The sequence below is a fragment of the Canis lupus genome, chromosome 20, assembly GCF_003254725.2.
Source record: "Canis lupus dingo isolate Sandy chromosome 20, ASM325472v2, whole genome shotgun sequence".
NCBI classification, from domain to species: domain Eukaryota; kingdom Metazoa; phylum Chordata; class Mammalia; order Carnivora; family Canidae; genus Canis; species Canis lupus.
Window position 1 is genome coordinate 45966276 of NC_064262.1, and position 19106 is coordinate 45985381.

Consider the following 19106-nt stretch of genomic DNA (forward strand, 5'->3'; position numbering starts at 1 on the left):
GCCGTCTGCAGGTCTCAGCCTCACTCCGACAAGCCACACTCTGGGGACATGGCTGATATCCCCCTGGCCCTGCCCGAGTACGTGGGGAGCCCCCAGGGCCATTGGCTCATTCCATACCAAGGGCAAAGGATGTGACCTGCAGCCTCAACCAGACACTGTGGAAACTAAAGATTTCATCCCCAAATCCCAGATTTCCATTTTTTTCCTGAAAAAATGAGAACATTTGGCTAGAGAGAAATTGGATTTTGCAACTTGTGGGGTGCCCAAGGCTGCTGAGGGTTCAGGACATTCACACTTCGCTGCCCCCAGAAGACTGGACTTTCGCTTGGCATTTCTATTTACAGCCTTATTTTGCCTCAGTTTCCCTATCTGTAAACTCAGCGTGAGAGCTCAACCTGGCCCCGGTCACCCCCACTGGCTTCTCTGGGGCAGGAGGGAAAGAGTAGGTGTGAGGGCCCCTCATGAGTGTCCACGGGGATGGCTGTGGTCTGTGATCACTTCTGGGCCTGGCCTGGAGCCGGGGACAGCAAGCATTCTGAGCCGGGCTGAAGGTGACCTTGAGCTTTACCTGAGATGCTTTACTCCTTTTTTGCCCTTTGCAAATGCTATGCGTCCCCTGAATGATTACATCTGCCCAAAAGCATGTTGCACGCGATGGCATGTGACGGCCTGAAGGTTAGTAAAGGGCCTCTCGTGCTGCTGTCTGGCTGGCACAGGATGAGCTCGACGCTGGTGTTTACATTTGACTTTCCTGCTGGTGTTTCTTTGACTTTATAGAAGAGCCACATATTCGTGTACTGTCACCTAGGAGCTTCTTGTCCCTTCAGCCTTTAATTAATGGAAAATTTCAACTGGAAAAAAGATGCAGCCAGTACAGATTCCAAAATAGGAATGAAATATCAAGAGGTCACCAGAAAGGAGCCCCTAGATGTAAAACGCTGGTGATTCGCATTCATTGTCACTCAGAACCAATTGCCCAAGTGCTCAGTGTGTGCTGGGCCTTGTGTAGACCTCAGAGGACCCCAGGGCCCAGGGCATGGGGTCAACCTGTGTGTGACCTCGGGAGCGCTGACACGGCTAACCTCCGTGGCCAGTGCTGGCCTCGGGATTTTGCCTGCATCGATACCAAGCACCTGCGTGGGCCGGGGAGGAAGAGCTGTGAATGGGATCGTTCCCAGAGAGATAGGAAGCTCAGAGATGCATTGTTACATGTCCAAGGTCTCACAGGGAGTTTGGGGCAGAGCTATGCTAGAACTGGGTATTCACAGGGAGCCAGGCAAGCCCTGGGAAGGGGCAGCTCCCTTGACCTTGAGAATCTCCAGGCAACGTTTGAGTCAGGCACCAGGGCCTGGAAGGGCATCCCAGGAAGAGGGAACAGCATACACAAGCAACAGAGGCAGGAGGCAGCTTAGCCTGTCCCGGGAACTGCCCAACACACAATCTGGCTGGGCTTTATGGTCTTCTGGGGAAAGCAGAGGGGAGAAGGTCAGAGCCTCGTGCATTCATTTGGGTGAGAGCTGCTGTGGTGGAAACCAAGGCAGGGGCCAATGTGGAGTAGGTTCAGAGCACGCAGCCCTAGAGCCTGGTGCCTGCATGGTCCATTCTGTGTCATTTTTTAAAAATTTTTATTTATTTATGATAGTCACACAGAGAGAGAGAGAGGCAGAGACACAGGCAGAGGGAGAAGCAGGCTCCATGCACCAGGAGCCCGACGTGGGATTCGATCCCGGGTCTTCAGGATCACGCCCTGGGCCAAAGGCAGGCGCCAAACCACGGCGCCACCCAGGGATCCCTCTGTCATATTTTTTAATATAGAGTATAGCCAGGGGAATAGGACCCCAGTCTTAAAAATCTGGAATAAGTGCAGGCTGATCCCTGATCTATAGGATGGTTCCCCCCCACACACACAAGGGGAGGGTCCTCGAAGAATTGGCAGGCAAGACCCTCAGGTGCCCATTTTAGCTCCAACACTGGTGGCTGGTTTGTTGCGCATCCCCAGGGCACCAGGGAATCAGACCCATCTACATCCCCCAACACGGACAGCCGGTCCTTCTACCCAGGACCTTGGCTCTTGAGTTTTTTCTTTCTTCTTTGGGAGAACGCTGACTCAGAGGGATGTGGGGGCTCCTGACGCATCCTGCACCAGCTGTTCACCCTCTGGTCCAGCTGGGCTTGTCCTTTGGTAGGATTCAGACGCTCCATCCCACTTGCTGCTAGATTTTTCTCATCTCCTTTCCTCCCCATCACACATGCATGCGTGTGGGACTTATGCATGTTGATCCCCTGTGGCCTGGGGTCACTCGCGTTCTCTTTGGCTTCATTACTTTAGCTCCTCGTAGGCACCTGCACCCACTAGGTGCTTCATATATGCTGATTGGACAAATGGATGTGGACCAAACAGCCTGTTCTAGATTGGAAGGTATAACTGCACGTGCACGTAGAGACACACATGCACATGCATGCGCTCAAACATTGTGCATGGTTATATGCATGCACATGTGTGTGCATATGCCACACTCACACATACACATAGGTATGCCCACAGAGATGCGTGCATGCATGGCACACACGCGCACACACACAGAACTGTGTTGTGACACCATGGACCTCAGAAGAAGTGCTTTGTAGGGCCTGGAAAGGTGGAGCAGTCCCTCCCATCTGGTGCCGTGGGTGGACGTGGCAGGAGAAGCTGCCCTTGAGTCAGCCTTGGTCCTGAGGGGAAGCTGGCTCTGTGGGGTGTCGGGGGTTGAAGTGAAGAGGGGCCTCCCAGCAAGACAATGGTGAATAGTTGGTTCTGATTGGAAACGGAAAGGGGGCCTTCCGAGACGAGCATGGCTTTTGGAGAGAGCTGATGCTGTGGGCGGTGTGATGTGCTGGGAGGGCGCACACATCCCGGGCACCACGAGCAGCGTCCCACCCTCTGCAGGTGTACGTGAAGATCTCTGTTCCCAAGGGCATCCGGTTTGTCGGGCACCCAGGCAAACGCCATCTGACCAAGAAGATGTGCGTGGCCTCTGGGGAGACGGAGCCTGCCTGGGTGGTTCTCTCCTTCAGTGACCTGGGCATCAGCAATGTCACAGGTGAGGCCCCTGCTGCCTCAGGCATCCCCCCACCCTCTGGGCCACCACCAGGTCCGCGTGCTGAAGCCAGGCACAGGTGCGGGGTGGGCAAGGCAGTAGATGAGGTCAGGAGGGCAGCTGGGGAGGCAGGACATCAGGAGGTAGGGCAGGGTGGTCCCTGGGGGCGAGGCCCAAAGCTTCACCTCGAGGATGCTGAGCTTAGGGGCCACACCAGCATAGCACACATATGCGTGCCCACATGCTTGCACAACACGTGTGGCACACCTGCACACACACCACGTGGGATGAGGGGGAGGGACGGTCCGGCTCCCTGCTGGGTGGGAGCCTGTTCTGACAGCAAGCACCTGAGCTCTCAAATCTCTGCAGCCAAAGCCCTAGCTTACGGAGAAACAAGCTGCTGCAGGGATGGGCAGTCCGTCAAACACGCGGAGGAGAGCTTCGCTGACCGGAGGGTCCCCACCGGGAGGGATCACATCAGGCGCAGTGTGATGGTTGAGGTAAGCCCGTGTCCTCACCAAGGACACTTGGCTGGGGCCCGATTCCATCAACCCTGGGCTTGGGCAGGGAGTAGAGGGGGGAGTGCTGGCTGGAGTATGTGGTCTCTGCCCAGGGCTGGGGCAACTCCCATGGGTCCTGCTCTCAGTCCTGGGGCAGGTGAGGGGTCTCTGCATTTCCTCACTAGGGGACTGCAGCATCCAGCCCCCCTGTGGTGCAGAGTGACATGTGGTAAAGCAGCCTGGGACTGACAAGGGCTGCAGGGAAGTGTCCTCTGCCCCCCACGCTGACCATCTTGGAGGGCGGTGCGCCTCCACCTCCGACTTCCTATTTGTCACTGGCAGTTGTAGGGATTGGGACCTGGTATTTGGAGGCTTGTCATTAGGATGCCCAGGCAGAGAGGACACAGCGCCTAGACCACAGGGGCCCAGGTGTTGGCGTCTTATTGACACCCCAGCTCCCTGCCCCCCGGCTGGGAATCTAGGATCTGCCACTTAGTGTCTCAGATAGTCCAATGCCGCTCCATACATCAGGGGTGCTCACAGTTGCCTCCATAGTGTGGGAGGGCCAGAGAGAATGTACACGATGCCTTGCAGTCCTGGGCACGCAGTGGCAGTGATGCCCTATCTTTATGGGCGCTGCTCGAACACCTCGGAGCCCAGAGCCCTGCTGAGAAACTCACGCTGCCCCAGTGGCGCCGATGAAACTCCTCACAGCATCCCGAGTGTGCGCCCCTCCCCAGTGGCCCAGCTGCAAACAGCTGCCCTCCGTCCTGGCTGTGGTCCTGGCAGTGCTGAGCACGAATGATTTCCATCAGCGCCCGGAGTCACGCACGCACTGGGCAGTACTCCCAGGGGTGGACGAGTCATTGGCACAGGGTTGTTGATGTGACGTGATAGATTCCTCTGGGACAGGCGTGTCATCTGATGAGGAATGAAGTCTCCGTGAGCTGGCAGGATGGGATGGCCTCAACGGGAAACCCAGAGACCCCTGGCAGCCTCTTGTTCAGCCCGAGCACGCTCCCTGGCCCACTGCCCACCCTCCTGTAGCCAGAGGAGATGGCACGCCGTGCAGAGCATCCAGGCTGACTGGCAGGCCTAGAGCTCTTGCCGCCTCCATCTGCGGAAGGAATTTCTCAATGCACAGAGAAGGATTCTTTTTTTTTTTTTTTAAGATGTTTTTTAAAAGATTTTATTTATTTATTCATGAGAGAGAGAGAGAGAGAGAGGCAGAGACACAGGCAGAGGGAGAAGCAGGCTCCATGCAGGGAGCCCGATGTAGGACTCGATCCCGGGACTCCAGGGTCACACCCTGGGCCAAAGGCAGGTGGTTAACTGCTGAGCCACCCAGGGATCCCCCAAAGATTTTATTTATCTATTCATGAGAGACAAACAGAGGCAGAGACACAGGCAGAGGGAGAAGCAGGCTCCATGCAGGGAGCCTGATGTGGGACTCAATCCCAGGACCCCTGGGATCACGCCCTGGGCCAAAGGCAGACACTCAACTGCTGAGTCACCCAGGTGTCCCACACAGAGAGGAATTCTCAGGGGCCGCTGTGCCTGGGCTGTTCCTCCCATTCCCACTGCTCAGCACTCAGCAGTCTGCTCTGCCTGCAGCATCTGCCAGCACAGCTTCGTGCAAGCTGTCCTGGGGGCAGGAGGTGACATTTAGACAGCAGAGGACCCAAGATGTCAATGGAAAAAAACCTGAAGGGTGAATTGGAAAAAGGGATTTCTCAGACAGGAGGTGGCAGATGTGTGTCTTGATAAAGCGGCAGCACCCTTTTCCTCCTCCACCGCACCAGGGAGCTCTGGGTACATGGTTTGTTTGCTGGATCAGTTATTTGGTGGACATTGCATGCCATCTGCTGGGGAGGAGACTGAAGATGACAGTAACACATTCCCAAGAGGCTTACGGGAAGCGGGTGACAGTTATTTCCCATTGTGTGTGCTCTATGGGATGGAGGGGGAGCCAGTGTCACCCTGCCTGGCTCCCCGGCTACCTCCTACACCAGGAGGACAGAGGTGGGGACTGTGGCAAGCATGACAAGGCTAGGAGCAGTTGGTGAGTGGGTTTGACCAAAGTCTGGAGAAGGGGAATGAACCTCAGTTTCCCCACCTTGGCCTGGGAAGTAGGCAGCCTGGTCCTTCTCTGTGTCCCTGTGATGTTGGCATTGCCCTGCAGGGTCTAGACCCAGAGCCACTGCCATAGAAAGGTGGCCACTGCCCTGTGCTGACCACCCCTGCGACACTCAGTTCTCCCCATCTCTCTGTTGCAGCCGGAAGGAGCCCCCCGTGCGTACACCTACAGTGTTTTCTTCTGTCCCAATGGTGAGTCCCTGCACCTGCCCTGCTGAGGACGTGGGCCCTTACTCCCACACTGTTGTAGCTCTCCCACTGCAAAGTGGATGCCTGCCCTTCCTGGGCTCAGAAGACGCAGCAGCAGAGAATTGAGATGTCTAGGCTGGTGACAATCGTGAGCCAGAATGTGGGCCGGGGGTCTGCCCTGCAGCCCACGAATGTAGACTGGAGACACCAATGAGAAGAGTCTGTGGGTGGGAATAGGGCTGTCCTTGGGGCCCTGGGGTGAGAAGGCCAGGATCCAGGGAAGGGAGCTCTTAGAGTCACATCAGGGAAAGCAAGACTGACCCAGAATCCTGGGCCTATAGAGAAAATAGGAAATTAAAGCGAGTTCCAAAAGGTGTGGGATTTGGGATCTGCCCCAGTCCCCTGAAATTGACATTATACTTGTACATGATCCGTGAAAGGGAAATGAGAACAGAGTGCCCAGTGGACAGAATGGCCGGAGAAGCACCCTTCCATGCCTCTGCCTTGGCGGGGTGAGGGAAATGCTAGGTGGAACATGACCCTGGGCTGCTGGTGGGAGGGTCCACCCTCTCCCTGTCTAGGCCGTGCCAGAGGAGCCATCTGGCTTGGAGCTCAGGCCTAGCCTGGCACTGGGCAGTCTTCCAGCAGGCTTTGGCAGGTGGCAGAGCAAAGGAGTCCCTGGGGGTTGCCACTGCCAAGGCATTCAGCACAACTTGTCCCATGACCCACATGGACCACTCTAGACACAGGTTTCCTCTTGACATGTTTCCCCTTTTTTTGTAATAAATAGCAATACGGTACATATATGCTCAAATGATTTTTGACAGAAGTGCAAAAGCAATTCAATGAAAGAAGGAGAGCCTTTTCCACAAACAGTGCTGGAGTAATTGGACATCTATTGGCAAAAGCATGAACTTTGACCTAAAGATCCCATTTTATACAAGAATTAACTCAAATGGATTGTGAACTTACATGTAAAACTATAAAACTTTTAGAAAAAAAATTGGGAGAAAATCTTTGGGATCTAGGCTAGGTGAAGAGTTTTTAGACATGATATTAAAAAGCACGACCCATAAAAGGAAACTGATGAGTGGACCTCATCAAAATTAAAAACTACTGTGCAAGGGGCACCTGGGTGGCTCAGTTGGGTGTCTGACTCTTGATCTCAGCTCAGGTCATGATCTCAGGGTCATGAATTCAAGCCCAAATTGGGCTCCACAGGGCATGGAGCCTACTTAAAAGATAAAAAGCTGCTTTGCAAAAGATGCTGTTAAGAGGAAGAAATACAAGCTCCAGCCTGGGAGAAAATCTTTCCAGACCCAGATCTAACAGAGGACTAGCACCTAGAATATATAAAGAGTTCTCAAAATTCAACAATAAATAAAACAACCCAATTAGAAAGTGGGAGAAAGGAGGGACACCTGACACCTGGTTGGCTCAGTTGGTGGAGCATGCAACTCAATTTCAGGGTTGTGAGTTTGAGCCTCACGTTGGGGGTAGAGATAACTTAAAAAAAAAAGAAAGCAGGAAAAAGAAATAAACAGTTCACCAAAGGAGATGCACATGGCAAATAAGTATATGAAAAGGTGTTCATAATTAACCATTAGCAAAGTGCACAATAAAGCACCATGAGTTATCAATGCACACTTACCAGGAAGACTAAAATTAAAAAAAAAAAGTTACCACAATAAAAGATGACCAGGATGTGGAATAAAGGGATCACTCATACATTTGCTGGTGGGAATTATAAAATGGTATGGCCACTGCTGGTAGTTTCTTAAAAAGCTACACATGCTCCAAGCTTAGCACCCAGAAATTGCACTACTAGGCATTTATCCCAGAGAAATGAAGATTTATATTCACACAAACGTTCATATGAGCTTTATTTGTAATAGCCCCAAACTGGAAACAGTCTAGGTGTCCTTCAGTGGATGAATGGTTATACAAATCATGGTACATTTGTACCTTGGGATGCTATTCACTGGTAAAAAGGAATAAACTATTGATATTTGCAGCAACTTGGATGAAGGGAATTGAGTGAAAAAAAAAACTTGATCCCAAAAGGGTCCATAAATGACTCCATTTATGGTATTTTTGAAATGACAAAATTTTAGAAATGAAAATCATATTACTCATTGCTGGGATGGCAAAGAAGGGTGTGGATATGGTGATAAAGGGCAATAAAAGGGATCCTGTCCAAATAAAATTGGGGAAATATGAATAAGTTTAATGGTTTGTATCAATGTCAATATCCCAATTGTGATCCTGTAGTAGAATTTTGCGAGATACCACTGGGGGATATTGAGTCGAGAGGACACAGTTTGGGTCCCTGGGCAGCTCGGTTGGTTAAGCGTCTGCCTTCGCTCGGGTCATGATCCCAGGATCCTGGGATCCAGCCCCGCATCCAGCTCTCTACTCAGCGGGGAGCCTGCTTCTCCCTCTCCCTCTGCTACTCCCTTTGCATGTGCTCTCTGGTGCGCTATCTCTCTCTCTCTGTTAAATAAATAAAATCTTAAAAAAGAGGACACAGATCTTTCCATATTGTTTCTTAACAGTTGTCTGTGAATCTGCAATTATCTCAGTAAATTTTAAAGTAAAATCACTTTTAAAAGTGATACGTGTGTGGGTCTGACTACAGATTTTGGTTCAGGTCATGATCTCAGGGTTGTGAGTTTGAGGCCCACAAAGAGGTGTGTAGCCTGCTTAGGATTCACTCCCTCCCTTTGCCCCTCTCCCCCTAAAAAAAGTGGTACATGTGTACAAATATTGTAAGATTGCAGTCGTATGAGGTACTTAGAGAAGTCAAAATCAGAGACAGGAAGTAGAATGGTGGGAGCCAGGGTCTGTGGGGAGAGGTTGGTGACTTGGTGTTTAATGGGGACAGAGTTTCAGTGTTGCAAGGTGAAAAGAGTTCTGGAGGCGGGCAGCGATGATGTTTGCACAATATGACTGTATTTGATACCACTGAACTGTACACTTAAAAATGGTTAAGAAGGCCAATTTTACATTATGTGTATTTTACAACTTTACAAAAATTGGGAAAACAAAAAGCAATACCTAACTATTACAGGGAACTTAGAAAGATAGAAATAGAAAGAAGGAAAAATACCTCCTCTGGTTTGCATCCATAGATGACCTCTTCTGACATTTTGTTTTATTTGGTTTCATAGGATTGATTGTTGTTTGTTTTTATTTTTAATTTTTAAAATTTATTTATTTATTTTTAATTTTTTTATTTTTTGATTGTTGTTTGTTTTAACATAGTTTTAACTCATGAACTATATAAAATTTGCATTCTGCTCTGCTCATTTCACACATCCTGAGCACTTTTCCTTGTTTTTGTAGTCTTTACAAACATTTCAAAACATCTTCAATATGTTCTATCAAATGTCTGCTCCATAATTTGACCATTATGGAATGTTTTGAAGTATTGTTGGACACATAGGTTGCTTCTATTTTTTACAATATAATTTACATTAGGCTGAATATATATTTGTATTCAAGGTAAAGTCGGTAATATCTTTAACATGTTTATGGAGGTATAATTGATATACAAGAAATCAAGCGTATTTTAAGTGTACAGTTTGGTAAGTGTTGGCATATGTGTATATCCATGAAACCATCACAACTAAGATCATGAGGATCTCCATTAACCCCCAAAGTCATGCTCCCTTGTAATCATTCACCCAGTCTACCCTTGTCACTAGGGAACTACTGACCTGCCTTCTGTCGCTGTAGGTTACTTTGCACTTTCTAGACTTCTATATAAATGGAATCATATAAAATGTACTCTTTTTATCTGGTATCTGTCACTCAGCATAAGAATTTTGAGATGCATCCATGTTGTGTGTACCAATAATTCAATCATTTTAAGGCTGAGTGGGACTCCATTGAATGGATGCAATGCACTTTTTTTATTCATTGACCTGTTGATGGATAATTTGAATTATTTCCAGTTTGGGGCTATTTCCAATAAAGCTGCTATGAATATTCATGAACAAGTCTTTGTATGGTGATAAACTTTCCTTTCTCTTGAGTCACTACCTATGAGTGGAATGGCTAAATCATACAGTAGGTATGCATTCAACCTTTTAAGAAATGGTCACACTATTTTCCAAAGTAATAGTACCATTTTGCATTCCCACCAGCACGGGGGTGGGAATCATTTCCTTCTCCTCACCCCACATTTGGGGTTGTCAGTCTGATTAATTTTAGCCCTTCTAATAAGTGTCTGATGGTATCTCATTGTGTTTTTAACGTGCATTTCCATCATTCAAGCATCTTTTCACGTGCCTGTTTACTACTGGTATATTTTTTGGGGGGTGAAGTGGCTGTTCAAATCTTTTAACATTTATTTTAAGTTGAGTTTTGGAAGTTTTTATAAAAGTCTGAATACAAGTCTTTTACCAGATAAATGCTTCACAAAGATATTTCTCCCAGGGTGTGGCTTGTTATTTCTTTCTCTTAATAGTGTCTTTGTAAGAGCAGAAGTTTCTCATGTCAGTGTGGTCCAGTCGATTAATCTTTCCTTTTATGGATTATGCTTTTGTTATATCTAAGAAATCTTTCCCAAATCCTACGTTCTCTCCTCAAAGTTTGTGGTATTAGAAACTTAAAAGTAGCTATGATCCATTTCAAGTTGATATTTGGAGACCATGTAAGATGTGGATCGGAGTTCCCTTTTCTGTTCTGGGTTAACCACTTCTGGAAACGATTTTCGCTATTGAATTGCCTTCACACCTTTGTTGCAAATCAGTTGTTCATACACGTGTGGGTCCATTTCTGGACTCCCTACTCTGTTCTGTTGAGCACTTGATTAAGTCTCGGCATCAGAGGTGTGAGTCCTTTAACTTGGTTCTTTATCAAAGTTGCTTTGGCTCTTCTAGATTCTTGATGTTTCTATATAAATTGTGGAATCAGCTTTGTAATTTCCCCCAAAGACCCTGCTGGGTTTTGATTGAGATTGCAATGAATTTATACATCAGTTTGGGAAATAATTAACGTATGTGTAGTATTGTCTTCTGATCCACGGACACTGTCTATCTTGCCACTGATTTGAGTCTTAATTAGTTTCAACAGCATTTTGCAGTCTCCAGTATACAGATCTTTCCACATCTTTTGTAGGATTTATTCCTGTGAGCATTTCATCTTTTGTGCCCTGTTGGCAAAGCTTCATTAAGCCAGCTCCGTTTGCTATTCCTCATGCAGCTGCATGAGGAACCACAGTGGGACTGGCCCCCCGTGGTCCTGATTCTAAGCTCCAGGCACAGGCAGGGAGAGGCAGGATGCCTCCAGGTACCCCCTCAACACCCTCTCTCCTTCCCTCCATCCAGAGAGAGTCCACATCTCCACACCCAACAAGTATGAGTTCCAGTATGTGCAGCGGCCACTGTGTCTCACCCGTTTTGATGTGGCTGTGAGAGCCCACAATGATGCTCGAGTGGCTTTGTCCGCCGGGCCCCAGGACACGGCAGGCATGATAGAGATTGTCCTGGGGGGCCACCAGAACACCAGGTCCTGGATCTCCACCAGCAAGATGGGCGACCCTGTGGCCAGCACACACACGGCCAAGATCCTCTCCTGGGATGAATTCAGAACATTCTGGATCAGCTGGCATGGCGGGTTCATCCAGGCATGGCTGGGCTGACTGGGGTTGGGCATGGGAACCTCATGCTCCATGGCATTTGCTGCTTCCTGCTCTGTGTCTGGCTCTGACAGGGTCAGGGAGGAGGGAGGATAAACACAGGGCAGCACCTCAGGTTGCTCACAGTCTGCCTGGAGCCACTTACGAAAAAAAATTAAAAAGTGAGAGCTGTGTTGGAGGAAGCCCCCAGGGATCTGGGAGCTGAGGGATAGTGGGTAGTCATGGAGAAGGAAAGAGCATATAAGCAGGTGAAATGGGGGCTGGGGTACTTCATGGGCCAGGCAAAGGGGACATAGAGAAGGAGCAGCAAACATAGCTTTCTAGAGGAGGGACATAGCCAAACTGGGTTTTTAAACATGAATAGGAGTTCACCAGGCAACTGGGGGAGTGGAGGATGTTCCAGGCAGAGTGAATAGCATGTGCAAAGGCCCAGAGATTCCAGGGAGTCCGATGACTTTGGAATCTGTAGATGCAACACTTGTGTGTCTAGTGGATGAGGTCACCTTTAGTTTCTGTGTGACGCCCTAGCCAGCGTCACTGCTGCCTGAGTACCACTGTGTGCTTCCTTCCAGCATCCAGCAGCCTTGGCCTCTTTTTTCAGGTTGGCCATGGTCCAGAGCCTTCCAATGAGTCTGTCATCATGGCCTGGACCCTCCCCAGGCCACCAGAGGTCCGATTCATCGGCTTCTCCACTGGCTGGGGCTCCATGGGTGAGTTCCGCATCTGGAAGAAGGTGGAGGTGGACGAGAGCTACAGTGAGGCCTTCACCCTGGGAGTCCCGCACAGCGCCATCCCTGGGTCTGAGCGGGCAGTGGCCTCCGTCATAGGTGCGTCTACCTTGTACCCTGGCCGGGGGAGAAGGGGGGTGAAGACTCAGGCCAAGGGGCAGGGTGTCCACTCCAGGCTTGGTTTCACATTGGCCTCTACAGGGGATCTGTAGCTCTGGGGCTTCCAACCCCATACCCACTCACCCAACAAGCAGCTTCTGGTGCTTTCTCCATGTTGAGGCAGACCCGGAGATGGCCCCAACCGTCTTTGAGGTGTTCTCAGTGTGCCCAAGAAGATGGGTCCAGACCCAGCCTGTCCAAGCCCTGTGTGAGGAAACCCCAAAGGGCAGGTGGTGAATTCCATGAAGGCAGTGAGCGTGGGGTGATGTGCCAGAAGGCTGAATATCTAGGTGAAGTCAGCCAGCTGCAGGGTGGGAGGTGGGGGTCCTGGTGAGAGGGACAGATACCTAGAGCATCTGCTGAGCAGGAGTAAGTGGCTGTGATTGGGGGTCTATAGGGTGTGGGTTGTCTCCTGTATCCTGCCCAGATACAGGAGTGGAAAGTGGGGACCGTGTGCTCGACATGGTGTTGGGTGTTGGAAGTGTAGAGAGAAGGCAAGAGGCCAGGAGGGGCCGACAAACCTGAATGTGGGGGCTCAGGGCTCTCTGACATCAGAGGACAGAAGCCCTGGAGCCCAGACAGGTTGGTGGTTGGGGCCATATCAGAGGATGTGGAAGTTTATTATTTCTGAGGCAGAAGATCAAGTCAGAGATGACTGTACGGGCAAGTGGTCTGTGTAGTAGCACAAGGGAGCAAGCAGATGGGCCGGGATGGAGAGGGGGTAAAGACTGGGACCTGTATGCCAGTACCTTTGGCACAGGGGGATGAAAGGTAAAGAAGAAGCTGAGAAGCTCAGAGGAGGGTGATGAGAAAGTAGGCAGGCCCTGCCATGGATGGCGACTGCAGGAGCAGTGGCAGCCTCAGTGGGGCAGGAGGAAAAGCCAGGGGAGGAAGGGAGGTGTGATCACAGAACAGCAGGAGTTCTGGAGGGCCTGTCAGCCATGTGTGGTGCAGAGAGGCCAAGAAGAGGAAGACAAAGTGCCGAAGAGAGGAAAGCATGGGAGAAATGTAAAAAAAAGAACTTAAAAGTACATCAACAATGTCACAAAATGTACAGAAACTTAAAAAAAGGAATGCCTGGGTGGCTCAGTGGTTGAGCATCTGCCTTTGACTCGGTGTGATCCTGGGGTCCTGGGATCAAGTCCCGCATCAGGCTCCCCATGGGGAGCCTGCTTCTCCCTCTGCCTATGTCTCTGCCTCTCTCTGTGTCTCTCATGAACAAATAAGTAAAATCTTAAAAAGAAAATTAAAAAAAAAATCTAAACACTCATGATTGAAGAGAAAAATCACATTTCCTACTGGAAGTTTGAAAAAAAAAAATTAAAATGGAACTACAATGGCTGGATTGACCTGTCACCATTTGTGGGATGCAACCAAAGTTGTACCTGGAAATGTATAGCTTTAAATGCACTTGATTTAAAAGCCACAAAGAGGGCAGCCCAGGTGGCTCAGTGGTTTAGTGCCACCTTCAGCCCGGGGCCTGATCCTGGAGACCCGGGATCCAGTCCCACATTGGGCTCCCTGCATGGAGACTGCTTCTCCTTCTCCCTCCCTCCCTCCCTCCCTCCCTCCCTCCCTCCCTCCCTCCCTCCCTCCCTCTCTCTCTCATAAATAAAAAAAAATCTTTACAAAAGCCACAAAGAACCTTGTTCAGTGACACCCTGGCTGGCTCAGCGGTTGAGCATCTACCTTTGGCCCTGGGTGTGATCCTGGGGTCCTAGAGTTGAGTCCCACATTGGGCTGCCCACAGGGAGCCTGCTTCCCCTCTGCCTATGTCTCTGTGTCTCTGCCTCTCTCTCTCTCTGTCTCTCATGAATGAATAAATAAATCTTTTATTTTATTTTATTTTATTTATTATTTATTTATTTAAGTCACAGACAGAGAGAGAGAGAGGCAGAGACACAGGCAGAGAGAGAAGCAGGCTCCATGTACCGGGAGCCCGACGTGGGATTCGATCCCGGGTCTCCAGGATCGCGCCCTGGGCCAAAGGCAGGCGCCAAACCGCTGCGCCACCCAGGGATCCCTGAATAAATAAATCTTAAAAAAAAAAAGAAAATAAATGAACATTCAGCTCATGAGGAGGTAGAGAAAGAACACGGAGTTGAGACTAAAGAACATAGAGGGAGGTGTGTAGGAGAGTTCCAGCAGGTGGCTGCCAAAGCCAGGGCACCCGTTGGGCTAAGTGGGCACGGGTCACAGTCTGGTCCCAAAGGGCAGCGCTGGCAGTCAGAGGGTGGGTGGCCAGTGTTAGGCCATAGGCCACCCTGGGGAAGCTATCCCTAGGACAGCCAGGGCACCAGTGGAGGCCAGCCCACAGCCCAGCTCTCTTTTCCTCCCACCAGGAGACGTCATGGGGCCTACCCTGAACCACCTCAGCAACCTCCTGCGGCTGCCCTTTGGCTGTGGAGAGCAAAACATGATCCACTTTGCACCCAACATCTTTGTCCTGAAGTATCTTCAGAAAACCCGGCAGCTCAGCTCCGAGGTGGAGCAAGAGACCACGGACTACCTGGTACAAGGTACTGGAGTGGGGGGAGACTGCCCAGGTGGAGGGCATGGAGAGGAAAGCAGCTCACATGCCTGGCATAGCAGATGGGGGGGGGACCAAAGTGGGTGAAAGAGGCCACACGGGGTGGCCCCATCTGGTCACTGTCAGCAGGAGCCTGGTGTCTGCACCTGTTAGGACAAGGCACTGAATGCTGGGAATCAGCTATGGGGAGAGGAATGGTGTCTTTTAAAAGTGTAGATTCTCGGGGGGTGCCTCAGTGGCTCAGTCGGTTACACATCTGCCTTCGGCTCAAGTCATGATCTCGGGGTCCTGGGATCAAACCTTGAGGTGGGGTTCTTGCTCAGCAGAGTCCACTTCTCCGTCTCCCTCTGCCCCTCCCCTGCTTGTGCTCTCTCATTTTCTCTCTCTCAAATAAATAAAATCTTAAAAAAATTTTAATGTAGATTTTTTAAATAAGAAGAGCAATATAATAGCATTATAAAAATATTTAGAAAAGCAAAATAACTCTCTATAGTCTCCCCGTCCACGTTGGCTCCACATTTACACTACCGCTTTCCAGCAGCACAGGTTAGCATTGTCGCCCTTGGTGTCTTGTAACGTGGCATTCTATAGAGTGTCCCAGCCACACGCTGTGTGTGTGATTTGTCCCCCCAGGGCTGTGCAGAGCCGTGGTCCTGTTGGCCCTCACTGCTTCGAGGTGGGACCAGGGGCAGCGTGTCCGATGATGGAAGCTGGAACAGCTTCACGTTAGGGCTTTGAGATACGTGCTGCCCTGAGTCATCTTGTCCGGGTACTTGGTGAATTTCTATGGGCTGGGTGTCCAGAAGTAAAATTGGATGTGGACCTCTGGATGTGCTCATTAATCATTTTCGAGTCTACGCTCTTTGTCCATGACATTTACGGAATACAACATACTAAATAAACTCTTCTCTTGGATGTGCCAGGGGTATTTCCAGTCTTTTCCCCTAAATAACGCAGCATTGAATATCTTCAGAAATAAACAATACAGGGAAGCCTCAGTGGCACTGTGGTTTGATGCCACCTGCAGCCTGGGGTGTGATCCTGGAGACCTGGGATCGAGTCCCACGTCGGGCTCCCTGTGTGGAGCCTGCTTCTCCCTCTCCCTGTGTCTCTGCCGCTCTCTCTCTGTGTCTAGGAATAAATAAATAAAATCTTAAAAAAAAGAAATAATACAGCACTGAACATCTTCAGAAATAAATAAGACAGCACTGAACAGCCTCAGAGATCATGCACCGCTAAATATCTTCTATCACCAGGAATCAGATCCTTAGGATAGGGTACAACCCCATGTGTAGAGAGAATACAGCCCTACCTATAGAGGTAGGACCTCTGAGTAGCCTGACCCGCCCCCTCTGCCTGTCTTGGCCCCACAGGAGGGGCACGGGGGAGGCTGGAGCCTCAGCTCCGTCGTAGGCACCTGCTGTGTGTCCTTAGGTAGGGCCTCAGGAAATGCCTCAGTTTCCTATCTGTGTAGCAGGGGAGTTAAGTCAGCTGATGCCAAGGTCCTGAGGTCTTCTGATGTGTGCTTCTGGCCTTGGGCTGGAGCTGGGGTGAAGGGGAGGAAGGGGAAGGCTTGACCCAGCTGTGAAGCCGGCATTCACCGCAGGCAGGTACGTGCACCTCCCAGCAACCCCCAGATTATAATGGTCCTCATTTCCCACATGAGCAAAGTGAGACTCCCGGAAGCAGCCAGCCTGAGACCATGCAGGGGTGAGTGGTGGGGGATTCCGAGATCCCAGGCTCCCCTGGATTGGATTGGTCAGCCAGGGCACCAGGTCCCAGCCAGAGTGAGAGAAGAACCCACAGGCGCAACCTTGGAAATTTCTGCCTTCAAGAAGGGCTCGCATGTGCCCAGCTGAGGTAATGTCAGATCCCTCTCAGATGGGGGAAACTGAGGCAGGTGAGCACCTTGATTCCTGAGGCCGGCCTGAGGTTCCTGCCTCCTGGCCTGTCAAGGTTCCCACAGTGCCTGTGTTTCTGTACAAGACCTCCAGAGGCAGGCCTGATGATCCAGAGCCATTCCTTCTCAGGAAAAAGGAAAGCTCCAGAGCTCATGGTGAACATGAGACTTTCGGATGGAAAGGGAAGGTCAGGGCTTGCTGGGGGCCGAAAATCTGGCCTGATAAAGGCTGACCAGAGACTGCCGGGAACCCTGAGCCTATTGGGTCTGTGGCCAGGGACTCTCAGGTCACTGAACACTTTGGGGGGTCGGGCCTTGAATGCCACCCCAAGGCTGATGACCCCTAGTGCTAAATGGTGGCCGGGAGCTCCCCTGAACAGCCAGACCCTGTGACCTTCAGCCAGTAGGCATTTCAGACTCTACAAGCTTCAAATCAAGCCCCCTGCCCCGGTTTTCTGCCAAATTTGCTGGTGTTCGTTTCCTGGGGCCGCTGTCACAGGTGCAGGCATGGCTCCTTATAGTGCGCTTTGCAGACAGGACGTTTTTTCCAAATTGAAGATCTGTGGCAACCCTGCATTAAGCAAGCCTATCAGCTCCATTTCCCCAACAGCATTTGCTCACCTCATGTTTCTGTGTCACATTTTGGTAACTTCTGCAAAATTTCAAACTCTTAAATGATTATTATGTTCAAATTGCTGCGATCTCATGCTACAACTTGAACGAATGAGGGGTTGCGTCTTATGGAGGAGCAAAGGACATGGTTTCTTTTTTTTTTAAGATTTTATTTATTCATGAGAGACACAGAGAGAGAGAGAGAGAGAGAGAGAGGCGGAGACACAGGCAGAGGGAGAAGCAGGCTCCATGCAGGGAGCCTGACGTGGGACTCAACCCCGGGACTCCAGGATCACGCCCTGGGCCGAAGGCAGGCGCCAAACCACTGGCCACCCAGGGATCCCAAGGACATGGTTTTTTGAGCTGGAATTTACTCTTGGTGAAGATGCTGTAAAGATTGTTGAAATGACCACCAAGGATTTAGGGTATCACATAAACTGGGTTGATAAAGCAGCAGCAGGGTTTGAGAGGATTGACTCCAATTTTGAAAAAGATCCTACTGTGGGTAAAATGCTATCAAGCAGCGTCGCGTGCTACGGAGAAATTGGGCATGAAAAGAAGAGCCCATCAATGTGGCAAACTTCATCATTGTCTTATTTTAAGGAATGGCCACGGCCACCCCAGGCGTCAGTGGCCACCACCCTGATGTGTCAGCAGCCAGCACGTGGAGGCAGGACCCTCCACCAGCAAAAAGATGACGATTCCCTGAAAGCTCAGATAATGGTTAGCATTTTTTAGCCCTAATATTTTAAAATTAATAAGGTAAGGTGTGTAGGCTGTTATTTTAGATATAATAGACTCCAGTATAGCGTAAGCATAACTTTCAATATACTGAAAAACCAAAACATTTGTTTGGCACAATTTATTGGTAAGCTGACCTTGACCCGTACCCAAAGAATGCCTGTACCACAAACCAAGTGACTTAGAACAACAGGACTGGGTTCGCTCACAGCTCTGGAGGCCAGAAGTCCAAAACCAGGGTTCACCAGGCTTGGTTCTGTCTGGAGGCTCTGAGGGACTCTGTCCGTGCCTCCCTCCTGGCCGAATTCTGGGGCCCCAGGCGTTCCTCGGCTTGTAGACGCACTCCCCGTTCCCTGCCTCTGCCTTCATAGGACTTTCTCTTGGGTCTGTGTCTACTTCTGTTTCTCTTTTCTTCCAAGGGCACTGGCCATTGGATTTGGGTCCCACCTTATTCCAGGATGATCTCATCTGGAGGTCTGGAGCATGATTACAACTGCAAAGACCCTTATTTCCCATAAGATCCCATTTTGAGGTTCTAGGTGGACATGAATCTGGGGGGTCACAGCCCACCCAGCGCAGAGCTCCTGCTGCTTTTGCCACCTCCAGGGAGCAGCTTATTCCTTCCAGCGAATAAGCTGCAAACCTTTGGGTCCTCTAGATCTTTCCATTGGACTGGCTCAGCTAAGCAGCTCTGCCACAGAAACCCTCCCCACCTGTCACCACCATCTGCTCCAGGCCCATTGTCGTTGGTTGCCTGGACGGTGCCCACCTCCCGGTCTCCCTGCCTCCTCTCCGGACCCTACAGACCACCCACTGCATATATCCCCTCATAGCCCATGCCCCCTCCTGCCCTCATAGTAAGACCAAACACCCAGTGTGGCCCAAGTGGC

General features: G+C 50.3%; 1 protein-coding gene across 9 annotated transcripts in view; it reads left to right on the forward strand.

Annotated features, from left to right (window-relative positions):
- CPAMD8 (C3 and PZP like alpha-2-macroglobulin domain containing 8) overlaps nucleotides 1–19106 on the forward strand; it is a 76912-nt gene that overhangs the window by 38359 nt on the left and 19447 nt on the right. For all 9 annotated transcript variants that reach the window (XR_003140942.3, XR_004807683.2, XM_025457941.3 and 6 more), the window contains 6 exons: nucleotides 2927–3080; nucleotides 3447–3577; nucleotides 5854–5905; nucleotides 11236–11534; nucleotides 12148–12373; nucleotides 14776–14952. Coding sequence is in view for 7 of the 9 variants with exons in the window: in XM_025457941.3 (XP_025313726.2) it covers nucleotides 2927–3080; nucleotides 3447–3577; nucleotides 5854–5905; nucleotides 11236–11534; nucleotides 12148–12373; nucleotides 14776–14952 (1039 nt within the window). In the remaining 2 variants the exon portion in view is untranslated. The remainder of the gene's footprint in view (nucleotides 1–2926; nucleotides 3081–3446; nucleotides 3578–5853; nucleotides 5906–11235; nucleotides 11535–12147; nucleotides 12374–14775; nucleotides 14953–19106) is intronic.